The 24,594-nt window shown below is 39.9% G+C and overlaps 3 protein-coding genes across 3 annotated transcripts in view; all 3 read left to right on the top strand.

Moving 5' to 3' along the window:
• The window catches only part of LOC125584120 (midasin-like), an 18,728-nt gene extending 18,073 nt beyond the window's left edge, over window positions 1-655 (top strand). Inside the window, exons 51-52 of the mRNA XM_048752019.1 lie at window positions 21-98; window positions 159-655. Of these exons, the coding sequence (XP_048607976.1) occupies window positions 21-98; window positions 159-655 (575 nt within the window). The remainder of the gene's footprint in view (window positions 1-20; window positions 99-158) is intronic.
• Window positions 656-675: 20 nt separating this feature from the next.
• Window positions 676-1,240, top strand: LOC125584119. Its single transcript, XM_048752014.1, has 2 exons — window positions 676-761; window positions 889-1,240. The coding sequence occupies exons 1-2, from the start codon at window positions 676-678 to the stop codon at window positions 1,238-1,240; spliced, it is 438 nt and encodes a 145-aa protein (XP_048607971.1).
• A 221-nt stretch (window positions 1,241-1,461) lies between these two features.
• On the top strand, window positions 1,462-24,594 carry LOC106409427 (midasin-like). The gene is made up of 60 exons (XM_048755133.1): window positions 1,462-1,724; window positions 1,810-2,132; window positions 2,231-2,315; window positions 2,409-2,683; window positions 2,774-2,956; window positions 3,064-3,233; window positions 3,427-3,536; window positions 3,624-3,743; window positions 3,889-3,967; window positions 4,319-4,441; window positions 4,519-4,618; window positions 4,696-4,765; window positions 4,850-4,969; window positions 5,043-5,099; window positions 5,177-5,350; window positions 5,420-5,542; window positions 5,651-7,390; window positions 7,709-7,740; window positions 7,857-9,820; window positions 9,909-10,780; window positions 10,858-12,351; window positions 12,437-12,614; window positions 12,690-12,755; window positions 13,245-13,315; window positions 13,389-13,637; window positions 13,740-13,872; window positions 13,947-14,032; window positions 14,120-14,214; window positions 14,445-14,586; window positions 14,666-14,755; window positions 14,856-14,979; window positions 15,079-15,233; window positions 15,324-15,437; window positions 15,549-15,878; window positions 15,955-16,137; window positions 16,256-16,357; window positions 16,432-16,650; window positions 16,735-16,854; window positions 16,954-17,032; window positions 17,127-17,257; window positions 17,337-17,501; window positions 17,621-17,696; window positions 17,795-17,907; window positions 17,983-18,065; window positions 18,144-18,257; window positions 18,466-18,534; window positions 18,623-18,779; window positions 18,908-19,065; window positions 19,150-19,244; window positions 19,351-19,553; window positions 19,645-19,878; window positions 19,986-20,207; window positions 20,295-20,453; window positions 20,534-20,752; window positions 20,847-21,125; window positions 21,218-21,352; window positions 21,473-21,679; window positions 21,762-24,053; window positions 24,147-24,272; window positions 24,377-24,594. The coding sequence occupies exons 1-60, from the start codon at window positions 1,620-1,622 to the stop codon at window positions 24,407-24,409; spliced, it is 16,125 nt and encodes a 5,374-aa protein (XP_048611090.1). The 5' UTR covers window positions 1,462-1,619; the 3' UTR covers window positions 24,410-24,594.

Genomic DNA, 24,594 nt, shown 5'->3' with positions numbered 1-24,594 from the left:
TAAGATGTTATCTTTTGCAGGAAGGCTAGTCCTAATATCAACGGTTATATCAGGCACGGTGAACTTCTGGATATCTACTTTCATGCTTCCTAAAGGCTGTATAAAACGCATTAAAAGTCTCTGTTCTCGCTTTCTATGGTCTTGACAAATTGAAGTAGTTAAAGGAGCTAAAGTAGCATGGGATCAGGTCTGCTTACCCAAAGCAGAAGGGGGTCTCGGTCTCCGTAAATTCCACTATTGGAATATTACCCTATGTCTCAGATTCATCTGGCTATTGTTCTCTGGAAAAGCTTCTCTATGGGTAGAATGGCATCAACATCACTATCTTCGCCAAAAATGCTTCTGGTCTATCAAGATGTCGAACAGTGATTCATGGACATGGAAAAAACTCCTATATCTCCGACCAATTGCTTCTCAGTTCATTAAAGGGGTCCTGGGAAATGGCTCAACCCTCAGTTTCTGGTCAGATTCGTGGTCGCCGATGGGTCCCTTGATTCAGATATTCGGGGAGAATGGACCTCGTGAGACGGGTATACCTCTGCTAGCAAAGGTGGCGGGCGCTGTCTCAGGCACGCGCTGGTCACTTAGAACACCGAGATCCGAAAATGCAGTTGACCTCCACGTAATGCTGACGACCATCGAACCGCCGGAATGACCATTATCGATGGGTAGTAAATGGCAAGGACTGCAGAGGATTCTCATCTGCTCTTACATGGGATGTCCTTAGACCTCGAAGCACTATCAAGCAGTGGTCCAAAACGGTTGGTTTAAAGGGGCTGTGCCTAAACAAGCTTTCAATATGTGGCTTGCTACATTAAATAGATTTCCCACTCGTTCTAGACTTGCATCTTGGGGTTTAAATATTAATAAATGTTGTTGCCTGTGTAGCACTGAAGATGAAGTCAGAGATCACTTGTTTCTTAAGTGCAGGTTCAGTACTCAGATTTGGACCTTAGCACTTGCCAGGATCGATCCTGCACAGACAGGTTTCATCACATGGGCGGAGCTGTTATCATGGAGTAGATTCTCAACGCAAGCGGCGCCTGCTACCCTCAGGAGACTGCTTACTCATGGAATGGTCTTTCATTTATGGAGACAACGTAACAACGTACTACACAACAACGTTCATCTCTCTCCTCTACAAATGTTTAAGCTCATGGACAGAGACATCAAGAATGCCATCACTGCAAGACAGCACAAGAGGAACTTTCGAGGACTCATGTGCCTTTGGATTAGATGATTTCTTCTTCTCATTCTATAACTACTGACTTTCTTGTTTTTTATCTAATTTTTGCCAAGAAATAAGTGTGTAAAAATCTTAGCTTGTTTAGGACAAACTTTTCATTTAGTTAAATGATATTTACAGTTTAGCAAAAAAAAAAAAAAAAAATATAGTTTTGATATTTTGATGACTATACAATATATTTAATAGTCTTAAAACCCAATACGTATACATACCGCCTTTTCGAGTCGAACAAAAAAGCTTAAAGGGTTCTCTTAAACCCTTAAACCTACGCCGCCTCCTCCTCCTCCTTCTCCCAAAACAATTTTGCTCTCTCTCGCTGTGTCGAAATTAACACATAAACCCTACTCTCTAGCCTCTTCTGCAACAGGTTTCGATGGCTATTGACGGGAGTTTCAATCTCAAACTCGCGTTGGAGACGTTTTCTGAACGTTGCCCCAAAGTCGCAGCTTTTCCATTTTTCAATTCGATTCTCAGCAAGGTACCTTCTTGTAATTGCTTACTAAAGTGACCCAGAAACACGAATTCAAGTTTGGCTGAAATGTTTTTTCTTTGTTGTTGTTTAGGGAGGAGAAGTGGTGGATAACGAGGAAGTGATTAATGTTTTGTCTGATGTGTTTCTTCACCCGGAGCTTACCATTCCTTTGGTTCATTACTTTCTTCCCATTATAAGAAGAGTTGTTGATAGAGTGGTGGGTCTTCTCCACCTAGTGGGTGATCTCAGCTCAAGTAGTGACTACTCGGACGATGTGTCAGTCTTGGAAAATGCGTTGAAGGAAGGTGTTAGTGTCATTGACTTTTACGTTCGGCGTGGACAAAGGCTGGAGCTTCACGAGTGTGCTTGCTTGGCTTTCAGTCGTGCTCTTCATCTAAACACGTCCTTGCTAGGGTAAGAATATAGAAGATGAGAGTCATTTATGTAAACAAGCAGTAAAGCTTAGATATCTGTTAGAAGTTTACTAAGAGAAGGTTTTGCTAACTGTGTAGGTCTATTCTAAGTTATTTTAAGAAAGCTCCACCACCATACGAGCGGATTCTTGTGAAAGAAATCATTTCTGAGTCGCAGATGGAGGTAAATACTTGTTATCTTTTGACATTTGTAGATGTTTTAGCATCCTATGACATCGTAGTTATTCATTGAATATTTTTCTCTCCCCTGAATCAGGCTACTACAGCTGCATACTTGCTTTGTCTTCAAGTAGCCTATCGTTTTCTGGTTATTAGACCTGAGGTTTTCTCCAAGCTGTGGGATTGGTCCTGTTACTTGGAGTCCATGAAAAAGCTCTCAGACTGCCCGAGCCAGAGAAGAGATTTTGTGGAAAAGCATCGAGAGGCTGTGTGGTGTGGGATACAGATTCTGTCTGTTGTTTTAAGATGCACTGACAGAATGGCAGGATGTTACGGTTTTGAAGGAGAGGAAGCATTCTCATACTTGCTACGGTAATCCCTTTTAACTCTACTCAAGACTTCTTTATTCAGTTTTTGTCTTAAGTTTTGTTTCTGAAGGTTTATTTTCTTTGGTGCATTCAGCTGGGAAGAATTTTGTCAGGATATAGAAATAGAAAAGGCTGGATCATACATTCAGTTGCCAACATACAAGGGGTTGAGGTCTTTTCAAGATTTTAGTACCCTTGCACCTGGGATTCACAAGCGACAATCAGCAGGAGTGGAAGAAAAGGAGCCGTTGATGAAGATCCGAAGGCTGGACACCTGGTCGGTTTACTTTGTGTTTCTTTTCAATAAATTTCTTCTCTTATGCCACGTGTACTCGATGTTAATTTTCTCATTTCGGCTTGATTCCTCCTTCCTCTTCAATTCAGGGATGTCAAATCTTTCGCTGAACCATTTGAAATTCACTCTAGGGTGAAGAAATCATTTGAAATGGTCTCATTGGCTGTTAGTCAAAAACGACCTGTTCTTCTGTACGGTCCCTCGGGCTCTGGAAAGTCTGCCCTCATTAGAAGATTGGCTGATGAGAGTGGTAACCAGGGTATGATATATTTTTAATATCTATCTCATTTTTTTAGTACTTAACTAAATTCAAGGAACTTTCTACTATGCTGGAAGAGGAAAAACAACTATCTTGAGATATTGCTGTTCACACTAATTCATTGAGTATTTCCACATTAAAATGAAGCCCTAAACTGAATTATTTCTCACTATATTTTGTTTATTTTTGGTAGTTGTGTTTATCCACATGGATGATCAACTTGACGGGAAAACGTTGGTTGGCACTTATGTGTGTACTGATCAACCTGGAGAATTTAAATGGCAGCCTGGCTCACTTACCCAGGTTTGTTGCATGGAATTCAGATGGCACCCTAGTGGTATCTTTCCTCCTATTTTTACGTTAATATTTTTTTGCTTTTCATCGTGGCAGGCTATTATGAATGGTTTCTGGGTGGTTCTTGAGGACATAGACAAAGCTCCATCAGATGTCCCCCTTGTCTTGTCACCTTTGCTGGGAGGCTCATGCTCATTTGTGACCAGCCATGGAGAGGTAAATACATTCTCTTTGGTGCTCTCTAATTTTGTATGTGAACATTATTGTAAGGCATATACTTTTTTATACTACTCTGTTTTAGTTATTTGTGTGTTTTCCTCAAAAATGTTTTCAAGTTTCAGTGCTTCTTAACTTTTCGCAGGTGATACAGATAGCAGAGAGTTTCCAACTGTTTTCAACCATATCCACACCCGAATGCAGTGTATCACACATCAGGGAAGGTATATCTTCCAGACATAAATTAGTTTGGCATCTAGCTGGTGCATTCGTTGGCCTGATCTGTGCTAGATATATCATTGATGTCTGGGATCTTGCTAAAGTAATGTGATCTAGAGGTGAATTGTAAATTAGGTTAAAGGGTATTTTAGTTGGATAATCTACGTGTTGTTATGTTGGCTATTGTTCCCACCTTGAATTGCTAATTTTCCTTTCTTTTAATGTTCTATGCTTTTATGAGGTCCTGTCGTATTTATATTATCTCGTGGCTTTTGCTTATGGAATCCTTTACTTTCCTTGTTTCAATTAAGATTCGTTACAGGAACCGTATCATTTTTTATCTGTTTTTAATGTAGCTGGAAATTCTCTAAGTCCTCTTTGGAGGAGAATTGTTGTTTATCCACCAGATCGTGAAAGCTTGCAAAATATTGTGGGTGCTCGGTATCAGAACCTGATGCCTATTGCAGATAAACTTATTGGTAGGTTCCTTCTGTCCATACTCCCCTTGATATGGTTTCTGTACTCACAGTGAAACTTTACTTCTCCATATTTGCAGAAACTTATGAAAAAGTCAACTCTGCTCTTCGTCCCCAGTTTTCTAGTTCGACAACTGAAAACTCAGCTACATTCAGTTCTCCAAGTAGATTTTCACTAAGGTAAGCATATATCCAAGAGTTTTATTGTTCTTAATAAATTGGCCAACTATTGTTTCTGAATGGTCATCTTTCTCCAGAGATTTGCTCAAGTTGTGTGAACGCGTTCAGGGTCTGCCCTCGTATGATGGTCATGCAATTTCTCAGGAGGTAATATTATTTGAAGTTTACTCATGCTAGTCCCTTATTCTAGATTTCATTTATTTAAGTAGGCGTTTTGTGCTTTTTTCTCAGGCAGCAGATATATTCTCTGCTTCTTATATGTCAACTCAAAATCGAGTGACAGTAAGTGAAATCGTGGCTAGCGTTTGGAATGTTCCTGTTCCAGGATCTCATCATAAGCCCCCAATTCAGGTATCTTAGTGTTCTTGACAGTGTGTTGCCTTGTTGTATTGAGATTGTTTATTAATTTTCCAGTTAACTGCAGGAACTTTCTAAAACACTTAAAATTGGCAGAGTTTCTCTACCACTTGGCGAAACTGCGGTTAGTTTTTAAGCATCTCCGTCCTATTGATAAATATATTAAAATGTCTCAGACTTATTGATCTGTTTTTTCCCCAGTCACATGACCGGTCGAGGTTTGTTGAAACACGCACATCCACACGGTTACTTGAGAAAATAGCCCGATCTGTTGAGTACAACGAGCCAGTTCTCTTAGTAGGAGAAACAGGGACAGGGAAAACTACTCTAGTTCAAAATCTTGCACAGTGGATCGGACAGAAACTCACAGTTTTGGTGTGTTTTAACGTACATTCTTTTCTATAGTAATTGTTTCATATAATTTATGATTACTTTTTTTTTCAGAACTTGAGCCAGCAAAGTGATATAGTTGATCTATTGGGAGGTTTTAAGCCTATTGATGCAAAGCTTATGTGCAAAATGTTGTACAATGAATTCATTGAATTGGGAAGAAATTCACAGATGAAGGTATTTAGAACTTATTTTCTCTTAGAATTCCTCCTTTACTCATTCCTAACCAGATATGTACAGAAAAAGTTTAGTATTTTGCTCATTCCTTTTCGTTTTGGTATCCAGGATAATTCAGACGTTATGACGTGGCTACGAAAAAACTTTAGAGCTAAGAAGTGGGAAACATTTTTGCGAGGGTTAAAGAAAACTATTGACCATCACGTTAAAAATGGGGAAGAAAGGTCTAGGTCTGGTAGGAAGAGGAAGAAACCGGAAGTGATTGAGAATTGGACTCGTCTGTCCAAAAAGGTGGAGAAGATTCATCAACAGATTTGTTCAGGTGGAATGGTTTTTAAATTTGTCGAAGGTGCATTTGTGACTGCCCTCAGGGAGGGGTATTGGGTTTTACTAGATGAAGTAAACTTAGCACCACCGGAGATATTGGGCAGGCTTACTGGTGTTCTTGAAGGAGTGAGAGGATCACTTTGTTTAGCTGAGAGAGGGGATGTAATGGGCATTCCTAGACATTCGAATTTCCGTTTGTTTGCCTGTATGAATCCAGCCACGGATGCTGGTAAGCGAGACTTGCCGTTCTCCTTCCGTAGCAGATTTACAGAGTATGCTGTGGATGATGACTTGTGTGACGATGACCTGGAGATATTTGTGAGGCGATTCTTAGGTGGACGTGAATCTGACAGTAAGTTAGTGGGCAACATTGTTTGCTTTTACAAAGAAGCTAGAAGGTTATCTGAAGAATGCTTGCAGGACGGTGCTAATCAGAAGCCACAGTATAGCTTAAGGTCTCTTTACCGAGCGCTAGAGTATGCGATTAAAGCAGAAGGTATTGGCGGATTTCAGAAAGCATTATATGATGGATTTTCCATGTTTTTCCTCTCCTTATTAGATTCTTCCAGTGCGAAGATCATGAAACCACTCATAGAACTTATCTCAAAGGAAAGTAGCCGAGCCCAACCACTTCAAAGATACTTGGGAGAATTAAAGGGCAGTTCTGATGAATCTGTCAAGAAATATGTTAAGACGAAGAGCGTGATTGAACACCTTCATCATCTGGCTCATGCCATTTTTGTCAAAAGATATCCTGTTCTCTTACAAGGACCAACATCCAGTGGAAAAACAAGCCTTGTCAAATATCTTGCAGCGTTAAGTGGAAACATATTTGTTCGAATCAATAATCACGAGCAGACTGATATCCAAGAATATTTGGGTTCCTATATGACTGATTCTTCAGGGAAGCTTGTATTTCATGAAGGAGCGCTGGTGAAGGCAGTCAGGGATGGTCATTGGATTGTCTTAGATGAACTAAATTTGGCCCCATCTGACGTCTTAGAGGCACTAAACAGACTGCTTGATGACAATAGGGAGCTTTTTGTACCTGAGTTGGGTGAAACAATCTCAGCGCATCCTAACTTCATGCTCTTCGCTACACAGAACCCTCCTGCTTCATATGGTGGACGCAAAATACTGTCTCGAGCTTTTCGTAACCGTTTTGTGGAGATTCATGTTGATGAGATTCCAGAAGATGAACTGAGCGAAATTCTTTTTGAGAAGTGTGAGATTGCAAAGAGTCACGCTACGAAGATTGTTGAAGTGATGAAAGACTTGCAGCGCAACAGGCAGAGTAGCAAAGCTTTTGCTGGAAAACATGGATATATAACTCCAAGAGATCTATTCCGGTGGGCAGATCGTTTTAGGACTTATGGAGGTAAATCAAATGAAGAACTCGCCAGAGAAGGGTATTACCTCCTTGCAGAAAGGCTGCGTGATGATAGTGAGAAGCTAGTTGTTCAAGAGGTGCTGGAAAGACATTTCCGGGTCAGTCTTGCAAAAGATGATGTGTACAAAGAGGTAAGTTTTGTTCTCTAGTTTGAAACTTCGTTGCAAACTGTTTTTTGATTATTGAACCCATTCATTTTAATTTCCTGAAATATGTTTATATAGTTATTCTTCTAACTTCATATATCCAGTTGATGTAGCTGTATCATACCATGAGTTGCTTGTTCTTGATCTTTTGCATTTTTAGAGCCCCTAATTTTCATTCTGATAATTTTTGTTTAAAGGAAGCTGCTGGTCTTATTGCACTATTACTAAAGTTTTGTTTTGTACGCTATTCTGATGTGGATACTGATTTTTTCTGTTCTGTTTTACTTTTTTTTTTTGCCCCAGGAGCTTCTAAAGCTGGAACAGCCATTTTCCATGTAATTGCCTTTCCCCTCATATTTCTTGTATTATTGAATCAATTTGTTTTCGAGCTTTTTTTTTTATCATGTCACTTTTAGCTGAATTCTATGGGTGCTATTTCAATCTTTTATAGGAAAAACGAAACAGTTAGCTGGACTCGAAGTATGTGGAGACTATTTTTTCTCATCGAACGTTCTTATAAACTGCGTGAGCCTGTTCTTCTTGTTGGTGAAACTGGCGGAGGCAAAACAACAATCTGCCAACTACTAAGCGAGTATAAGAAGCTAAGGTTGCACATCCTTAACTGTCATCAATACACAGAAACATCTGATTTCCTTGGGGGGTTCTTTCCTGTAAGAGACAGATCCAAATTAGTTAAGGAATACGAGAATCAAGTCGAGCACTTGAAGCTATCTGAGGCATTGGTACCTTTTAGTCAAGATATTGACTTTTCTGCAGATATTGGTAGAGCTGAAGTGTTGATCAAATCAATAGATGCAATTCTGAAAAAGTACAAAAATGACTCCGTACTAGGAATGGAGGTCACACCACTGAATATTGAGGTTCTTCAGAACATGAGGGACACTATGGTGATGCTGTATCAGAAGTGGCGTGCAATTTTTGTGTGGCAAGATGGTCCCCTTGTGGAAGCAATGAGAGCTGGAAATATCTTTCTTGTGGATGAGATATCGTTGGCTGATGATAGTGTTCTAGAAAGACTGAACAGTGTGTTGGAGCCAGGCAGGAAATTGTCGTTAGCTGAGAAAGGTGGTCCTGTCTTGGAGGAAGTTGTAGCTGATGAGAAATTTTTTGTTCTTGCTACCATGAATCCGGGTGGTGATTATGGAAAGAAGGAATTGTCACCTGCACTTCGTAACCGTTTTACTGAGATATGGGTCCCTCCTATTTCAGAGACTGAGGAGCTCAGAAGTATTGCTTCTTCTGTCCTTAGCAACTCAAAGGAATCTAATATCGTAGATCCCATTATCCACTTCTGGGAATGGTTTAACCAGTTGCAGACTGGAAGAACGCTTACTGTCAGAGATCTCCTCTCTTGGGTTGCGTTTGTCAATGTGATACATGAGAGTGTAGGACCAGCATATGCTATTCTTCATGGAGCTTTTCTCGTGTTACTTGATGGTTTAAGTCTTGGAACTGGTCTGTCTGGGAGAGATGGTAAAGATCTGAGGGAAAAATGCTTCGCTTTCCTCTTACAACAACTCAAGGTTCTCACTAGCGACACACTCCCTCTGGATATTTCAAGAATGGAGCAATATGGCTGGGGTGATGCCAAAGCAATTTGTCAAGAAAGCAAGAGTGTTCTGCGCGGAGACATGTTTGGCATCGATCCTTTTTACATAAGTAAAGGTGATGAAACTCCTGAAACTGGTGGATTCGAGTTCTTAGCACCAACCACCTGCAGGAATGTGTTGAGAGTATTGCGTGCAATGCAGCTTTCAAAACCAATATTATTGGAAGGTAGCCCTGGTGTTGGAAAAACAAGTCTAATAATGGCGTTGGGTAGATATTCTGGCCATAAGGTTGTGCGCATAAATCTTTCAGAGCAGACTGACATGATGGATTTGCTGGGATCAGATTTACCTGTTGAAAGCGATGAGGACATGAAGTTTGCTTGGTCTGATGGAATTCTCTTGCAGGCTCTAAAGGAAGGTTCCTGGGTTTTGTTAGATGAACTAAATCTTGCCCCACAATCCGTTCTAGAAGGTTTGAATGCCATTTTGGATCATCGTGCTCAAGTCTTCATCCCAGAACTAGGCTGTACCTTTGAATGCCCCCCGACGTTTAGAGTTTTTGCATGTCAGAATCCTTCTTCTCAAGGTGGTGGTAGGAAAGGTCTTCCCAAGTCTTTCCTTAACCGATTCACAAAAGTGTATGTGGACGAGTTAGTTGAAGATGATTACCTCTTCATATGTCGCTCGCTTTACCCTTCTATTCCCAGTCCATTGCTTTCAAAGCTTATTACTCTCAATAGACAGCTACATGATGGTACTATGGTAGATAGAAAATTCGGTCACGATGGCTCACCATGGGAGTTCAATCTACGTGATGTGATCAGATCATGTCAATTTGTGCAAGGTAACCTATAATCGTTTTGTTTTTTCATATTAGCATTTCCAGGCAACAGTACTTCCTTAAACTAATTTGAGTTATCATGTCGTTTCAGGGGGAAAATATGACTTAGAAGTTGAAAGCTTTCTCAATGTTCTGTATGTTCAAAGAATGCGTACCGCGACTGACCGGAAAGTAGTTCTGAGTATCTATAAGGCTATTTTTGATAAAACCCCTTCTATAAATCCGTATCCTCGAGTTCAGCTAAATCCTGGATACTTAGTTGTGGGAACTGCTGCTGTTAAACGAAATTTCACTCAGTCTAATATTTCCAGTGAGCAGTTGAAGATTTTGCCTGAAATCCGTCAGAATCTGGAAGCCGTTGCACATTGCGTGCAGAATAAATGGCTGTGCATCCTAGTTGGACCATCGTCCTCTGGAAAGACTTCAGTGATCAGAATATTAGCTCAGTTAACAGGATTTCCGCTTAATGAATTAAATCTTTCATCTGCGACTGACAGCTCTGATCTTCTCGGTTGTTTTGAGCAGTACAATGCATTCCGTAATTTCAGATTGGTGGTCGCTCGAGTTCAGCATCTTGTTGACGAGTATAGCAGTTTGTTGTCACAGTCTTCCCAGGTGACCCTTTTGAGCAAGAGCAAAAGCCTAGTGTCCAGCTGGCTTTCCTTTTTATACAAGATTGATTCATGCCTCTTGGAAAACCCTTCATCCTTCTTGAACGACGCTGACTCGCTCTCCAAACTAACTGAGATCGTAGAATATATGAGTAAGGTCTTGGGGGAAGGTTTTTTGCCCGTTAGTTGGTCAAGAAAGTGTCTGGACCAAATCACGAAGACAATAGTGAAGCTGCAATCTGAAGAGAAAAAACAATCAACGAAATTTGAATGGGTGACTGGAATGCTGATAAAGGCAATAGAAAATGGAGAGTGGGTTGTTCTTGAAAATGCAAATCTCTGTAATCCCACGGTAATATAATCTCCGTTTATTATATCTTGTTAATAATTTCCCTTGTATCTAATTTCCATCTCCAACTTAAATTTCAGGTACTTGATAGGATCAACTCTTTGGTGGAACCTTGTGGATCAATCACTATAAATGAATGTGGGGTTATAGATGGCGAACCTGTTACTGTTACTCCACACCCTAACTTTCGTTTGTTTCTGTCCGTTAATCCCAAGTTTGGGGAGGTGTCAAGAGCAATGCGGAATAGAGGCGTTGAGGTATTTATGATGGCGCCACACTGGCAGCTCAATGAGGAAGCCTCTAACAGTGATGAACTTGTGCTGAGAGGTGTGAAAAGGTTTCTTGCTCTATCAGGTATTCCGGGTGATAAGCTGGTTGCGTCCATGGCCAAAGCGCATGTTCATGCATGGCGCAATGGTCAAACCATTGGTGTACGGATAACGTATCTTGAGCTTGAACAGTGGGTTCACCTCTTCCAACTGCTGCTCATGAATGGTAACCAACTCCTGTGGAGCTTACAGCTAAGTTGGGAGCACATCTATCTCTCTTCCCTTGGAGTAACTGATGGAAAAGATGTTGTTGATCTTGGGCGTGATACGTATTTGTCAGATACTGAATCATTTATGGGTGGGAATATGTGCCTGTCTGGGGGATGGCCAAAGCCTTTCAATTTGAGAGACTTGATGTGGTACTCAAGAGAAACAACTGTCAGGCAGAATTGCATGTATCTGGAGTTTCTAGGAGCTCAATACGCATCACATCAGACTGAAATAACCTACAATGTCAAGCTGAGAGATAGGGATTTGGCTGCTGGGGAACGGAGAATAATTTATACTGCCGATTCTTGGACGCTAAATAAAATCTTGTTTCCTAAAGCCTTAATTGGGTCAACCCCTGCCGCAGATACAGGAAAAATTGACCATGATTCGGCTTCAAAGAAGCTATTGTATGCTGCCAACTGGACAATGGAACAGGCAACCGAAGAGGACATTCAACTCTATCTGGTGTGGATTAGTTGGTTTGGTTCCAGGCTGCAACAATACTGCCCCTTTTTCCTGTGTTTTCTCAATATGTTGAAAGATGAGTTGCAGCATCCAATCTGGAGTCATATATCCAGATGTCGAAAAAACCTGAAATCCCTCTGCATAGTGGATCCAGATGCTGTTCCAATCCCGATGATGTCCTCCAAGTTGATTGACATAGCAGCAGCGGATGAACAGTCAAAGCCCCTTAGTAAAACCCTCTTTGAGTCTCTTAGCTCTGTTGGCGTTCTTCGGCTTTCCTCTCAGCAGTGGGTTGCAGAAAATAACTACAACCACACCGATGTATCCTCTTTTATTCGCTTTTTGGATTCCCTTCGCGTTTTGGAGAAGAAAATTCTTTGCGAAATTGTTGGATCACCTTCTTTCTCTGTGTTGATTCAGTTGTACACTGAAGTTATTGAAAAACATTCATTCTTCTGGTCTGATCTACTCTCGTCTTCAGATGAGTGTAAACTGTTTTCCTTCTGGTCACTAATAAAGGCTGTCAAAAAGTTGGAGAGTTCTTTTCCAGAAGAAGTTCATGTGGTTTTGGTAAGCCAACCTTTAAGTTATCCATTAGCTTTTTGTCTTCAAAGTATTATACTGGTTGCTCAATAATGTTGGCTGTCTTCTGTAGGAGGAAAGCAAAAATATTAACAATATAGCTTTGCATGGTGAGCCAGAGAAGTCTTTACTATGGGCGTATGGTGGCCATCCTTCCTTGCCGGTTTCTGCTGAGTTGTACCTTAAGCAGCAGAAGTTTCTACAGCTCTGCAGCACGATTTGGCCATTAAAATCAGAATCAGATGGGCAAGGTTGGATATCTGAAATGTTTGATGGTTCTTTTAAAGAAATTAAACTTTCTTCTGACATTTGTTTGGTGTTGGCAGGAAATGATCATCTTACCAAAGCCATTGCATTTTCTGGCCCTGAGTTATGTTTGCTTGCCTTGGAAGGTAATTAATCTTAATTAATATTTGCTCATCCATGTTTCAATTAACATGTCTCAAATACAAGGAGATTGTAATGTTCATGAAACATTGCTGAGCACTATCTGTAATTTTGTCTTCAAGCATGGGATAATTGATTGTTGTGGCTTAACGTGGAAATATATGAAGTTGAGGCATCTACTGTATAGAATATTTAGAAATTAAACTACGCCAAGAGAATGTTATGAGTACCTATCAGAGAACTGCGGTGAAATATGCTAAATGTTTCTTATTGATATCAATGCGTGAATGATATAAGTGCCTTTTATATTTGATTGTTTGATATCCTTTTGGGATATTTACCATTATTTTTGCAAAGACCACTTCTGTGATCAAACTAGCTTAATTTGTTTAAGGGAAACATAGGCTGAAAAGTACTTACTCCGTCAGTTGAGAGTATTGTAGCTGTGTTTAACGTTGTTGTATTTTCCTGTTTTTTCCTTCCAAAATATACAGGTCTTTGCATTTCATCTTACATTGCCGACAAGGATGATGCAGCTGCTGTTCAGCTGGATGAGATTAACCAGGTTTTCTTTCCTTATTCTACCATGTGTATTCAAATGTCTCTATCTCCTCTCACAGTTGACCATTATTCACCAGATGTTTTTGGAGAGGATGGAACTAGAGAAGAAGAGACTGCAGGATAGAATGGTTTTCAGTGAGAATGATAATATTGAAAATAGATCTGCGGCATGCTGTATTTTCCGTCCAGAGATTGTGGCTACAGGGTTTGGCTTTAGCAGTTGGATGGAGATAAGTTCTATTGCTAGAAGTGAAAGTAGTTCGTTAGATGTAGAGTTACTTGCTGTACTTCAGCACCTCTTGGTGTCACGATCTACTGAACATAAGGTTAGTGAATATTTGAATTAAAATGTCCCTGTGGTACACAACTCTTTGTAAATCCATGGTTAACCTGTTTACTTCTCCAAAACTTACTTTCCTGAGTTGCAGGATCTTTTGGATGTTCGTAATCTGCTTAAACCTGCTCTAGAGTATTCCTTATCCTCAACAAGACCTCCACAGACTCTTGTAGCTCATCAAAAACTACTGTGGGCAATTGATGCCCGTGCCTCTGTCCTCCGAGGTAAATAAAGTCGGATATTCAATTACTTTTGTCTACTATAGTAATCTGGTTGCTTATATTTGGCTTTTTTGCAGTGGACACCAAAATTGCTGGTTTTGTTCTCGAAATGTGGTACTGGTGGCATTCTGTTTTGTGGAAAAATTGTCAAATTGGTCTCATGGTAACCAAAATTAAATGCCTTTTGTTCAGTCGTTATCTTGATTGCGCAGTATGTAACATATTTTTTCCATCTCATTCATGTTCACAGGGCCTACAGAGTATCTCAGAGATCGGTAACTGTCGGGTTATGTCGCCTTCTATGCTGATTCATCCTGTGAAAGCAGCTACCATTGATCATATTCTGTAAGTGATGTAACTCCACTATGAGAAATCTTAACATTTGGTGTAGTAGCTAACATATTCCATACTTTTCCTTGAAGTTCGGTATACCTAACATTCATTTGCGAGAACTATTGATGCATTGTACTGTGATTGCAATGCTTACCCCAGGATAATACACATTCAATGTTGTATGATGAAAACTATGGTTCCGTTAACAGAAAGTAAAAGCTTTTTTATTTATGTTTATGCAGGGATACTGCTTTTGCTGTTAAGGACTACCCTGTTCAATCGATGAAATTTCTTTCTGCTTCACGAGTTCTATGGAAAAGCGCACAATCCTATCAAGAGATGCCTGGTTCTTTACTGTCACTAGCGCGTTCCCTTTTCCAACAGGTTTAGAGTCGTGATACGCTTTAATAATATCATCTGTTTCTTTTCACACTGATTTTTATCATGATTTCAATCTGTGTAGATGGTGTATACGCACCAAAAGTCATATGAGCCTGAAGTGTTTGCCGATATCAAGTCTGCATTTCATGCGGTTGAGAAGAAACAGACCGAGGTATAGTTCCAAAATTTATTTTTTGTTCATTCTTCCTTTCCTCCTTCCTGTAAAACATATGGGAACCTCCAAGTTTACGCGTCTCTTCTCGTTTATGCAGATTGATGGCATTAAGTCTCTCATTTCACTAATCAGCTTATCAAGCCATCAGAAAATGAAATCTGTTACTCGCTCGTTTGTCGAACCATTGGCGAAACATCTTTATTTGGAGTGCTCATCAAATGGTAGTGTATATAGTTTATATATAAGCTGTAACAAATTTTTAGTATCTGCAAGGTAAACCTTCTTAGACGTTCTTACAGTTTTTTTCCTAACTTTTGTAGATTTCTACTCCAATCTTGGTCTGGCATGGATTTATCTTGGAGGACTGCGCTTCAATCTTTTGAATAGCTTGAATGTTATAGATCCAGCCATGAAGATCACTTGTAAGCTGGCAGAACTACAAGAAAAAATTTCATCGCTGAAGCTAAACATAGAGGTGGTTGCTCTTTGCTTGGTTTAGGTCACAATAGCAGTTACATATTGTCTTTGATTGTTTTTATTGACCTATATCAATGCGTTAACACAGGTGCGGGAAGAATGTGAGTATCTATCTGGATTGCTATACACTGGTGACAGTGACGAAAGAACTGAATGTAGATTATCTAAGCTTAAAACTGAGCGTAAAAAGTTGCGAAGAAAGGTATGTAACATACGCTGTAGCATTCCCCCCTATTTGAGTGGTACTTTTATATGACCTTTCCCACCTCTCGACTGTTCACTCGTTGTTTCTTTTGTTTTCCTTCTGAAACAGGTTATTTTTCGCTCTGATCCTAATAAGTACCAGAATTTAAGAAGAGCGCTGGATGAGTTTGCGGGATTTCTCACACGTCCAATAAGTCTGGTTAAGGATATTGACAAGCTTGACTGGAACCAGGTTGTTGAGCAAGTTTTCAACTGGCAGGAGACGGCAACATCGTTTATTGATCGGTTGTCCAGTGACTATTCCGAATATGTTGATATAACTCAGCCAATACAAGTTTCGGTATACGAGATGAAATTGGGTTTATCACTCTTTGTCTCTGGTACTCTCTTGGGAAAAATTCTCAACAGATTTGACGGAGACACGGTTGACTCAGTCATGGTACATAACCTTTTGTCAAAAATGTTTGTACATTTCATTTCGTGCACAAAATAATAATGAATTATGATCCTTGCAGGAATCAATCTATGCCTTAATGAGATTTCCAAGGGGCTCCTCCTTGGCTTCAGCTACCTACATTGAGAGCTTGCCACCGCTGCACCTTTCTCATGATGCAGATTCTCGTGTTAAGTCCTTAGGTTTGGATGTTGGCTTGCTGCACAAACTGATCTCTGTTTCAAGTGCACACGATACGAGAAAAGTAATGTTTCTTATGATTCCTTGAGTTTATATTATGATTTTCTTTCACATAATGAAAATGATTATCAGTCTTTTGAAAGTTACTTATGTATATATTATGTTTTATTTGATTACTGTAGGTCTCCGAGTTGCAATTCAAAACTACTCTATATAAAAATATGCATGCTCGTGTTTCGCACTTTGTTGCAAACACTGGGCTTATGGATAAAGCTTCTTTTGAGGTAAAGTATTTGCCAGTAGTATGCATGTGAATATGGAAATTTGTTATCTAACGTTCTAAGAACTCCATCTGCAGATATTGGATAGCATATATTTTGAATTGGCGAGAAATTGGATGGAGATGAAGTTTCAAGTGAGAACAAAGGCTGACGCTCTTTCTGGGCTGTACAAATTTCGTTCCCGTGACTTCAAAATTGAGAGTGTCATGAAAGTAGATATATCTGCCCTTGGCAAGTACTTCCCAGAAGATAGTTTTTGGCAGGAGTATCTGGCTGATGATGATATGAATCTTATGGTAAACCTTTCATTCTTAACGCATTACTGGAACTTGTAAAATTCTCTTGTTTATCACTTCTGATTTTTCTTTTGTTCCCCACAGACGCAAACTGACCAGGGTGACGAGAATTTGGAGGATGATTGGGACTTGATACAGGAGCATGTAGATAATATATATAGCACACATAATGAGTTATTTGGTTTCTCTGACCTCTCTGAAAAGGTATATAGCCAACAAGCTTTTCTATTTAAAATCTTTAATTGCTGCATAAGTACTAGTCGCAATTCCTTTGTATCTAACAAGACAATACATTATACTCAGACTGGAAGATGTATTACTGATAGTCAAAGGCTGGATTCATTCACTGATTCCTATGAACTGGGAGTCAATATGATCAAAGGTGACCATCTGACACCATTTCTCGCTGTTGTTTGTTTAATTTGGATGATTCATTATACTAAATATATTACTGGATTATCTCTTGATTCCGACAGGGCTGAAGGGTCTATTTACATCAAACTTGGATGCAAAACTTGTTCCAGAACACCTGCTTCGTCTTTGCATGGAATACAAAAAGACCTTCACTTCAAACGATATGTCTTCCAGTAAATACAACTTCTACAAGGTCTGCTAGCTTTTTGCTTGCTAAAGAAGTTCTCTTATTTATGTTACTTCTGCCTGGGTTCTGACATTATCTTTTATAGGACTTTGATGGTCCTGAGCTGGGGAAAATGGTCAAGTTTCTCACTCCTCTTCAATTGAGAATTTATTCTCTATTGCAAGAACAAGAGGAACATCCTGGTCTTCAGAAACTTTCTGATATCCTTCGAATGCTCATGGATATTCCTTCAAGGACTCCGCTGGCAAAGGTATACATATACTTAAACTGGTTCTGGTAGCTTATACCCATGGAACCTCCTTCCCTTCACTTTGATGTTTTAATGATTCATCATAACCATTACTTTCCTGTTTGCCGTTGTTTGCGAAGGCTCTTCCAGGATTGCAATTTCTGATTTGCAAGGTCCAGAAGTTACAGGAAGAGGGATGTAAACTGCCCATCTCTGGTATGGATTTAATCGTTTCTCTCTTTAGTAATACCATTTGTTTCTTCTATTATTTACTCTATTTATCGAGTGTCACATTTTGTTTTTGTGTCCTATAGATCTTTTGGAGCCAATTATTTCCCTCGCAAGCTCTTGGCAGAAGTTAGAATTTGAGTGCTGGCCTACATTGCTTGATGAGGTTCAGGATCAGTTTGAACTAAGCGCAAGGAAGGTAGGACTAGTTAGAAAATTTTGTAGTCATGAACAATAGCACTGTTATGGGTAACACTTTTTTTTCTCGTTGCAGTTGTGGCTTCCTTTGTTTTCAGTTCTCTTCCAGAAGGATTGTGTGGAATTTTCAGAACATGGAAATGAGTCTATTTCACAAAGGTGTGCACCAAACGAATATTGTAGTGCTTACATATGTATTCTTGCAAATTCGGTCATCTAATAGATCTTTTATCGCAGTTTGGTGGAGTTCATTGAAACGTCAAATATTGGTGAATTTAGGAGACGTCTTGAGCTTCTCCTTTGCTTCCTTCTTCATTTAAGTATGGGTAGCTCGTTGGGAATATATTCAAGGTCAGCTGCGTATGATATACCACCTAGTTTTTATATATTTTCATCTGTTTTAATCTTGAAGGATTTAAATTGGGTTTCAGCGTTATTTCTTTTGGCCATCACTGTTGGTTGCACATCCAATGTTTACAGTTGACTTCTAAGTTTTAACATGACTGTATTTTCCGTACTGGCTGTCTTTTTGCCTTAACTCATGCTTTTTCTTTAACAGTGATTCACACAAGAGGAAGGTTGAAATTTGCTACAATATTTTTGGATTCTATATTCAGTTTCTACCAGTGTAAGCTCCTTTATTATTCTGTCTTGAGTTTTATCAGTTCAAAATTGTTTGGCCAGGGTAATGTTCTTAATTCAAATTTTTTTATCAGTGTTATGGAGCAGTTAGATTTGAATAGAAAAAATGTTGAAGCTCAGTTAAAGGACCATCTAAAACTTTGTCGGTGGGAGAGGCCAGATAATCATCTGCTCAATCATACCATTAAAAACACCAGGCAGAAGGTCAAGAAGCTGATACAGGATTTTACTGTAAGTAATTGATAACTCTTCTTTTTCATTTTCTGGGGGTTATTATATAGATAATTTTTGCTTTCTATGAGTTAAAATTGCGGAGCCTTATCAAAGAGATTTTTAAATGTCTTCTTGTTTTTGAGCAGAACACACTGCAGCGCCCTGTAATGCTTGACAGGCCAAACCTAGCAAAGGAAAGAGTGCAATTTCTCCCTCTACTTGGTCCAGATCTAATAAATGGTGCCTCGAACATGAGGATCGAGGTTCTAGTCAGTAATTTAGATGCAGAACAATTGAATGACAGGTATATATGTGTACCTTGTGACCTTCTTCATTTCTAGAAATTTACGGAAGCTGAACTCTTCATTATGTAAACTCTTCGTGGTAGGTTTTCCTGGTATGCTGTTTGGAGAAATAAGTTAAAGGAGTCGGTAGGACGCTTCCACCAAGAAATGCATTTTAAAGAATTGCTGACGGGTGAAGGTTTGTTTGTACACTTGCTCCATTCACTCAGGGTTCTACATGATCTATTTTTGTTTTTGCCTTTGCAGAGTCTGCATATTCTTAAAGTTGCATTATATCTTTGCAGATCATCAGTACCCTTCCCCTGTCTATCAGGGTGATTGGAAAATTTTGTGGAGTACAGTTTCTAAGATTGGTGAGAAGATAGCTAGCTGTTCAGATCTATGGAGAAACAGTGATAGAGATGTTGCAAAAAAGAGGGCCTTGCCTGACCTTCTCAAGTCATTGGAGCAATGTGGTTTGCAGAAACACAAGTTTGAAAATGTAGAGGTAAGAACTTTTGTTTGTTGCGTCTGCTTATGTACTTCCGAGACATGATCATCATACTGATTAACTAATTCTATGGTGATCTTCTTTTTAGATGTCAAATCACTTTAAAGGGTTGCTTTACCAGCCAGCATACGATCCAAATCATCTGTTGCTGCCAACACATACCAAAGGTAGCATACATACTTCCAGGGTTGTCGAAGACCAAAACAAGGAAAGATCACTGGCTGAGTGGAGAGCGGCGAATGAATTTTACTTTAAGAGCTTGGCTTCAGTGCAACTCATGTTAAATATTGAACGAAAACACTCAGATATTACAGCCGAGCAGGTAGGCTTTCCAAAGCTTATAATTTGTACCCGAGTTTCTCTGAATCCCATTTTAACCAGTTGTTTCAAATTTTTATTGTCGTTGCACTAAATTTCCTATGTTAACAGGTCAAGCGCTCAATCTCATTTCTCAACCATCTTGTGGAAATACAACGGCAGCAAAGGAAAACTGCTTACGGTTTTGCTGAACTTCTAAACTGCTTTCGCCATCGTGTTTTACCCTTAGCAAAATTACTTGGAGATTCAGTTGAGGAGGACAGAAAGGATGATTCTTTGTTGAGTTTTCCCCAAAATCAACATGCTATATTCAGTTGCATGTGGCTACAAAAGGTATTTCAGCTTCTAACTTGAATGATGTGCACTGAACCCCTGTTGCAACAACACTTGGTTAATTTGTTACTGTTCGTGATATGGCAGCAACTATTTGATAAGATTAGTGCAATGCTTCTGGAGGAATTGGCGTTGCTGAGAACAATTGGAAGTACACACTTGGACTCCTGTCAAAGTGTTAAAACTTCATCACATAGTTTACTCAGCTTAATAGAAAAGCTAATTCCCATCGCTCAAAATTCTAAGGTGCAGAATCCTCGGGCTTCTTTTCAATCTCTCTTGTCTGTTCTTTCTTGCAATAGTCTGAAGATGTATTTTTATATCAGGCTTCACTGGATAGGCTTCTACTTGATTCCAACGGTTTTATCAGTACGCCAAGTAGCTGTCTTAATCAGTTTGTCACACAGCATATGGTTAAGCTGCTATGCCATAACCTTGACCAGCTTACGGACCTGGAAAATCAAATTTCGTCTTTCTGTGAAGACAATGAGAAAACCTATGCTACAGACGTTCTTCTTAGTCATTTTTCCCCCTTCTTTAAAGAGGTATCCTATTTTTTTCAACCTTTGTGGATTCTAGTCTAGCATATAGATTGTGTTTAGGTTCTAGAGTCGGATTTATGAAATGAATTTAATGCAGGGGAAATTACTGGCTGAAAATCTGAACTGTTTACTTGAAACGGGAGACCAATCAAATGGAATGGAACCCAAGGAACAAGCTGCTTTTGAAGCAAATTTGGCAAATGCATTTGCAAATGTTAAGGATGTGATTGGAAAGCTTTGCTCTTATAAAGACGGAAGTGTATCTCAGGAAGAGGAAGGGAATATTCTTATGTGGGATGGTCTGTTTAAGAAGGCAGAAAATGACCTGAGCCTTGATAGCCTATGCAAACTGCTGTCAGAAACATTTGGTTCCATTGTAAGTCAGATTATTTTTTGAACAACGGGATGCTATTTTTCTTTCTTTATTTTCTTCAAACCTGAATTGAAATGAGGCTGTTATTTTTGCAGGAAAAACTATTGAACTCATCGGGCGTCCTTTCAGCTTGTGTTGGAGACCAGTTGAAGCAACTTCAAGCATTTTTGGATCTGTTATTGAACTTTGGCGATTCTTACCTCCAAGAGTTTTTAACGATAAGTAAAAGGGTATGTTTTTATCTTTTGCTGTTCTTTCGTAGACATTTAGGACAATAGTTGTACTCGTTTTGGCTATAACGTTATCCTGCTAATATAATATTTTGTTACCTTTTGAACTTTTGGTTGTAGGTGTCATTGATAACCCATGTCCTTGCAACCGTTCTGGCCGATCTATTTACAAAAGGGTTTGGCATCTCCAAAAACGATGAAGATGATGACTCTAAAGCTGAAAAATCAGAAGCGGCAGAAGGCACTGGAATGGGAGATGGTGTGGGAGCAAAAGATGTAAGTGACCAAATCGAAGATGAAGATCAACTGCGTGGCACAGATAAGAAGGTATATATACATCGTCTTTTCATTCAAGAATTTGGCAGGGGAATTTTTCACCAATTTTGATTTTCTTCTGTTGCCTCTGCAGGAAGAAGAAGAGAAAGAGCAAGATACTCCGGACGATGTGCTGGATAAGAATAAAGGTATTGAGATGACGGACGAATTTGAGGGAAAAGAATATAGTCTTAGTGAAGATTCGGAAGAAGAAAAGGAGGACGAGGAAAGCGGCGATGAGCAGTTGGACTCTAAAATGGGAGATGCGGGTTCTGATGCTGAAAAAGATGATGAAAAGCCGTGGGACAAAGATGAAGATGAGGAGGCAGGCAATAAGAATGAGAAGAATGAATCGGGACCATCTGTTGCTGACAAGGACACAAGTTCAAGGGAGCTACGAGCGAAGGATGATGATGATGTTGACACTGCCGATGAGCCTGAGGAGTCCAATACTTCAGACAAACCGGAAGAAGGAAACGAGGAGAATGTGGATCAGGATAACTGTGGTGACCCAGAAAATTTAGAAGATGAAATCAAGAACCAAGAAGCACTTACAGATACATCTGGCCCAACTCCTGAGATGGGCAATGAACAGACTGATGATGCCATGGAGATTGACGAAACAGATGAGGTTGAAAAGGAAGATGAGCAGGAAGAACCTTGTCCGGAAGATCAAAAGCATCCTGAAGAAGTTGAAAATGATCAAGAGACGCAAGAGCCTGCTGAGGAAACAATGGAGGCTGGGACTGAAGATGTATCTGAATCACCCCAAAAAGAGGAACCTGGAAATGATCTTGAACAGAAATCTGAAACGGAACCGATTGAGGGAAAAGAAGTCATGTCAGAAGACATGAAGCCGAACGTCTGTGATGATAATATTTCTGGTGTGGACGCTGGTTCACACAATCCTCATGGCTCTAACGGATTGGGGGCAGGAAGTACAGCACCGCAAGAAAATTTGGCAGCTACTAATGTTTCGGAGGAGCTAACAGATTCAATGGATCCGCCTTCGGGTAGTAATACTGAGATGAACCTCACGATGACTAGCATGGCCAGTGGTGAGACGTTGACAGACAACATACCAAAGATGGAAGTTCCTCAGAGCCAGTCATCTACATCTCAGCAAACCAAGGTGAATCCTTATAGGAACGTTGGTGATGCATTGAAGGAGTGGAAAGAAAGAATTAAGGTTTCCTCAGACCTTGGAGAAAAGCAAGAAGCCGAAAATGAGATGGAAGACCCTGATGCCGGTGAATATGGATTTGCTTCTCAGTTTGATGAAGGAACTTCCCAAGCTCTAGGACCTGCGTTGCCTGAGCAAGTGAACACAGATATGAGAGAGGGGGAATCCGAGGACGAAAAACTCGCAGGTAATCAAGATGAAGCCTCCCCGATGGATATTGATGATGCGAACCCCGAAAACAAACCTGCTGTTCAGTCCAAACCGTCTATCATGAATAGCACCGCTGAACCAGTCCAGGAACCAGATACAGACAGGACCCTCCAAGAGAACTCGCCTATCCAGAATGTTGGTGATGGTAACAGCATGATGGACTCTATGGTCTCTGTTGACAATACGTTCATGGGGGAAGATGCATGTAATCCTGACTGGATGCAAGTGGCCGATAAGGACACGGAAAGCAATCAGGATAATGAAGATCCTGATGCCAGAAGTAATGCAGTTATTCTTTGGAGGAGATGTGAGTTGCTTACTACGAAACCGTCTCAGGAGCTGGCTGAGCAGCTGCGCCTTATCTTGGAACCGACACTTGCTAGCAAACTCAGTGGTGATTACAGAACGGGTAAAAGGATCAACATGAAAAAGGTTATTCCATACATAGCAAGTCACTATAGGAAAGATAAAATCTGGTTGAGGAGGACAAAGCCAAACAAGCGTGACTACCAGGTTGTTATTGCTGTGGATGATTCACGCAGTATGTCGGAAAGCGGATGTGGTGACTTTGCTATTAGAGCTTTGGCAACTGTGTGCCGAGCAATGTCACAGCTTGAGATGGGAAGTTTGGCGGTTGCAAGTTTCGGGAAGAAAGGAAGCATAAAGATGTTACATGACTTTGGAGAGTCATTCACCACAGAATCTGGTATCAAGATGATCTCAGGCTTAACGTTTAAACAAGAAAATCTCATAGAAGATGAGCCAATCTTCAATCTGCTGAGAAACATGAATGAAATGCTAGAGAGTCTGGCCAGCACAAGACGGCAGTCTTCAGGCAGCAACCCACTTCAACAACTTGTGCTAATCATCGGTGATGGCAAGTTCCATGAGCGAGAGAAGTTGAAACGATCTGTGAGAAAGTTTCTCCAGCAGAAGCGTATGGTGGTGTATCTACTTCTCGATAACGCTGAACAGTCTGTCCTGGATCTGAAGGTATGTCCAATCCGTTCCTATCTATTGCTTAAATATGAGAATTAAACTAGTTGGCGTGAATCTAAAACTGTTCTTTTGTTATTATGCAAACAGGAGTTTGTGCAGACAGAGAAAACTCTACAGCAAATGACGTATATGGATTCATTCCCATTCCCATACTACATTGTACTGAGAGATATTGAAGCCTTACCCAGAACACTTGGTGATGTCCTGAGACAGGTAACGTTTTCATTTTCCACTTTCTGTTTTTGTCTAGGAAAAGAGAGAACAATGTCAAATATTTGAAATGTGACAAAACGTCCACTTTTTAATGTTTTTTGCAGTGGTTTGAGCTGATGCAAAGCTCGCGGGACTGAACCCTTGTTGCATGAGAAAGGTCGAGGGCTGAAATTTTGTTCGTCTGGTGTGACTCTTTAGCTTTTAGACTTTTGTATACATTATTATATAGAAAATACCAATGTTATTCACATCACAATTAGAACCATGAATGCTGTTTTTTTCTTTCATATATATATGTAAAAGGGTCCTCTTCCCTTCTCTT

Source organism: Brassica napus, chromosome A2 (assembly GCF_020379485.1).
Source record: "Brassica napus cultivar Da-Ae chromosome A2, Da-Ae, whole genome shotgun sequence".
Lineage (NCBI taxonomy): Eukaryota > Viridiplantae > Streptophyta > Magnoliopsida > Brassicales > Brassicaceae > Brassica > Brassica napus.
Note: the sequence above shows the minus strand (reverse complement) of the source record. Positions and strands in the feature narration are given on the sequence as shown.